Raw genomic sequence first — 4,565 nt, 5'->3', positions numbered from 1 at the left:
AAGAGGTAGCAATGGACACCATTTCCATATAGTTACGAAGAAAACATTATTGTCATCATTTTCTAAGGAATCAGGAGTTGAGTATGACTTAGACATTTTACTGCTTTAATGAAGAAGATTCCAATGTACAAAAGTGCCAGAATAAATTTGTTATTCTTTAAAATGACCCAATCTTTCTATCTTAAATGTTGAATTAGAAAGAAAAAGGTGAAAATTAGGTACCTTTTATTTGGTAATTCAATAATGTAAAATGCACTTGTAATAATCACAGATTACTTTATGCAAAGATTTTCAAAAAAAAATGAAGAAGGAAAAAGTGGTTTGAGAATTTCAACTCAGCTTATTAAAGGAGACAGGCCCAATCAATTTTAATAATTCCAACTTCCAACTATGTTCTTAAATGACAGGTGTATAACACAGAGAAAATCAGCATTTACTTTAATAAGTAAACTAACTAATAAAAATATATAATTAAAGCACTAACATACGCCAGTAGTAAGTGAAACTTGAGGAAGTTGTTGCTTAGCACAGAAATATCTGAAATATTAAGTTTCAATGCTTGTTTAACAAAATAAATACATCTGTTCTGATTTGTCACTTACACTTTACTTAATATGGAACTTCTATATGCAGTATCCCCTAATAAATATAATTTAAAAAATACTTATATATGTAACAAAGCTTTCCAAAGTATGTATTTAACACAAATTTCTCCAAATATATGGGAAATATATTGTTATATGTATTTTCCTGTATAAGTATTTTAATTTAATTATTGGGATATAACTTTTTTTAAAAAAATTATCTAAATAGAGAATCTTTAAAATGCAAATCACTATAAATTATACTTTTAATGCAAATTTCAAGTATATACTGTTTTACATACATCTTTTGCAAACAATGGTGCTATGTGTGTACTTTTTGACTGAAGAAGGATCAATAGCATTGAATCTATTCAATGCCATGTCACAATGGATTCCATTTTATTTAAGTTTTAATGACTGCTCCCATGGAAATCCACGTTGGATTTATTTTAAATATGAATTGTACATATATTTGCAGGTGTTCCTGTTGTCATATCATCACTATATGATGTGTGCAACCAGAAATATATGAATATGCAACAATATTGTTAATATTGAATCATAAGTGCTTACATTTTAAAAATAAAATTATCATCCTGGATCTTATGATTTAGAAATATGATTGTTACACAAGAGATGATAATTAAACAAAATCTTATTTTGAATTAACAGCTCAAAAGTGATAGTGAAACTTCACTAGTTTACAATAAATTTTAAAGTAGACAGAAAATAAATATTTAACAAGAAATTCATTCTGTTGTTATTCTAAATTACCATTTTGGGGGTATGGAGAAACCGCAATGGCTTCTTCATTAAAATTCCTCAGAGATTATTACATTGATTCTGATTTTCAAATACATGAGGACATTTTAAGAAATGATATAGCTATTCAACTATTTTCTTATATTAGTGTCACATTTCTGATTTTGCCTGGATTAATTGGATAACCATTAGTTCTTGAAGGAAGTTCTCCCGTTTGAAGTTCATTGTTCAACACCTAGTAGATTAAATAGAACACATTAGGTTAACAAGATATTACTAAATATTATCTATTCACTATAAGTAATACAGTTTTAAAAATCAGAGACAGTAAATTTATAAAAACTTTGCCTATTTACTTAATAATTTGGGCCATACCAGGGGTAGGCAACCTTGGCTCTTTTAGCTGTGCTGGCTCAGGAATTCTGGGAGTTGAAATCCACGAGTCATAAAAGAGCCAAGGTTGCCTACCCCTGGGCCATACAATACCTGAATTTGGCTTGATTTGAAGTTTGAACCTATCTATTTTAGCTTAAACTTATATATGAACCAGGCCAATAAATCTAACAAATTCAGAGGAATTAATCCCAGAAACTAGACACTTATGACTGACCGTACCCTTATCTTACTGGAAACTAAATAAAAAAGTCTTTTATAACTGACTTAGCCATGACTATTGTATCTTGACCAGAGTCCAATAAATTAAATGATCAATTGTCTTTCTTTCAGAAATATGATTCCTGAAAGGCGATAATAGACTTTTCATTCTTCAATTGATTTGTTTGCCACATAAAGTGACTGTTCTATATTCATGAGTTGACTTTTAACATAGGATCTCTTGCCAAATAATTTTCAAAAGTAGTACTATAGGTTCAGTAATAAGGGGATCATGTTAGAGAGACGTGTACTCTTTTGCATGCAGAATTGTAGGCTCCTATGTTATTGCTACTGAAAAAAAGTATTAAATAAAATACTAATGAAAATAAATATCAGTCCTTGGGAAATGACCAATGGAAAATTTAGTAAGAACTGTACTTTCTCTCATCCTATCTTAAAGCTATGTTTGTATTACTTTAATTTCTTCATATACATTATATTAATCAGCTGATAGTGGATTAGTTTCACTATATTGTGGTGCCACATTTTTATTGTATTTATTTAATATATTTAATTCCATCTGTATAGGAAACAAAATGCTTCCTAAATTCACAGCGAGCTGTCCCATGGCAAGTTGGCTGTGGCAAGTTGATTGTGGCGAATTGTCATAGACCGCCCAGGGATTGAATATGAGTAAATAGAGATTTGTAGGAAACATCTTGAGAGGTTATAGGCTTCTTTATATATAGTTGTCTGATTTTTAAGGTAAGTAGGTATGAAATACCAATTTATACTTATACTTGCAAGTCATCTTTATGAACTATGTTACAATCTCAAAAAGATTATTCCACTTACCTCTGATGAAGAGCTCACATTCAGATTTTGCTTTGTATCATAAATTGTTTGTCCAACTGGGAAGGAAGTGTGATCTTCTGCAAAAAAAGAAGAGACATATAAGATAATAGTGGTAGTGAGTATCTAAAATGGCAAGAACTACAAAGGTAGTTCTTGACTTACAACAGTTCATATAGTGACTGTTCAAGTTACAACGGCACTGAAAAAAGTGACATGACTATTTTTTACACTTGCAACTATTGTAGTATCCCCATGATCATGTGATCAAAATTCAGGCACTTGGCAATTGACTCATATTTATGAAGGTCACAATGTCCTGGGATCATGTGATCATCTTTTGTGACCTTCTGACAAATTCAATGGAGAAGCCAGATTCACTTAGCAACCGTATTACAACTGTGATTAACAACTGTGGCAAGAAAGGTCTAAAATTTTAACAAATGTCTTACTTAACAACAGAAATTTTGGTCATAAGTCAAAGATTACCTCTACATTCTTTCAGACAGAAAATAAATGAGGATTTCCTAGAAACAAGGAAATAGTTTTTATGGAAAAAATAATCTGTACGTAGATTCAATTGATATTTTCTTAAAATGCTAGTAAACCAAAAAAAGTGTTCAAGTGATTCATAGCTGACAATATCATAATGCTTTGTGTGAATCAATAAAGTTGATAATATTTTGTATTTTATTATGTTTAGGGGACAAAAAAGGGGGTAACATATCTGGAAGCCATCTCATTTGTTTTCTGTGCAAGGAGCAACTGGGTGTGAAAAGATCACTATTTCTACGGAAACTTAGAAACTGGTGAAAAAGCAGTTTAACTTAAGGAACAGTATCTTTTTCAACTACTCTTCCATTTTATCTCCATCAAATGGGAAGACATGACAAGAAGCCTACATGGAACCCGAAACTAAACAAGAATAAGACAAAAGTCCAAATTTAGACATAAATCACCAATTGGAGAGCAACTCAGGATTCATAAACTAAATTTGAGTTATAGTTTCAAATAACAGTTTTGTTGCTTCAAAACCAATGATTTTTCCACAAATTGTGCACAACAAATCTTGACTTAGTATTACCGGTATATAATTACAGAAAAAACTGGGCAATCTAGCAATAGAAATTACTTAGCTTGCATCCAACCCCAATCACATATACAGAAAAATGCAAAATGTATAAACTATATAAGAATTTCTACAGGTGCTTTGTTCATACAATCCATCATCCATTCCTTTTTCAAGATGCTGGCATGTACTATCAGTTTAGCAGTCCAGATTATGTTCTAAATAAGAAAGCAAATGCAAACTTGAAACTGGCTTCAGTGCTTCTCTCTGCATAAGACTTGGATTCTGGGCCTATATCTAATTGATATATATTTTCTATTAGTTTCTTTTGCAACAATTTATTTATTTATTTATTTATTTATTTATTTATTTTGATTTATATCCCGCCCTTCTCCCAACGGGACTCAGGGCGGCTCACAACATATTTAAAAACAGAAACGTATTTACAATCCCCACCAAATAAAACCAATTAAAACCAAATATTTTAAAGTTGTACTGTTAAAATTTTTTCTTAAAAATAAACCCGATTTAAAATCCTCCCTAGGCCAGGCCCGCTTGCTGGAAAAGCCATGTCTTGAGGGCGCGGCGGAAAGTAAGGAGATCCGGAATCATCCGGATCTCGGGGGGTAGTTCGTTCCAGAGGGCGGGGGCACCCACAGAGAAGGCCCTCCCCCTGGGGGTCGCCAGCCGACACTGCTTGGCCG

General features: G+C 31.9%; 1 protein-coding gene across 1 annotated transcript in view; it reads right to left on the bottom strand.

The window, feature by feature from the left end:
* Positions 1-1,485: 1,485 nt before the first annotated feature.
* Positions 1,486-4,565, bottom strand: part of IGSF5 (immunoglobulin superfamily member 5) — a gene marked incomplete at its 5' end in the record, with an annotated part of 21,395 nt that continues 18,315 nt past the window's right edge. The window contains 2 exon segments of the mRNA XM_029285137.1: positions 1,486-1,581; positions 2,796-2,872. Coding sequence (XP_029140970.1) covers positions 1,486-1,581; positions 2,796-2,872 — 173 coding nt within the window.

This window comes from Protobothrops mucrosquamatus, unplaced genomic scaffold (genome assembly GCF_001527695.2).
Source record: "Protobothrops mucrosquamatus isolate PMUCROS unplaced genomic scaffold, P.Mucros_1.0 scaffold1331, whole genome shotgun sequence".
NCBI lineage: Eukaryota > Metazoa > Chordata > Lepidosauria > Squamata > Viperidae > Protobothrops > Protobothrops mucrosquamatus.
The sequence above is the reverse complement of the archived record's forward strand: the minus strand, read 5'-3'. Positions and strand labels throughout refer to the sequence as shown.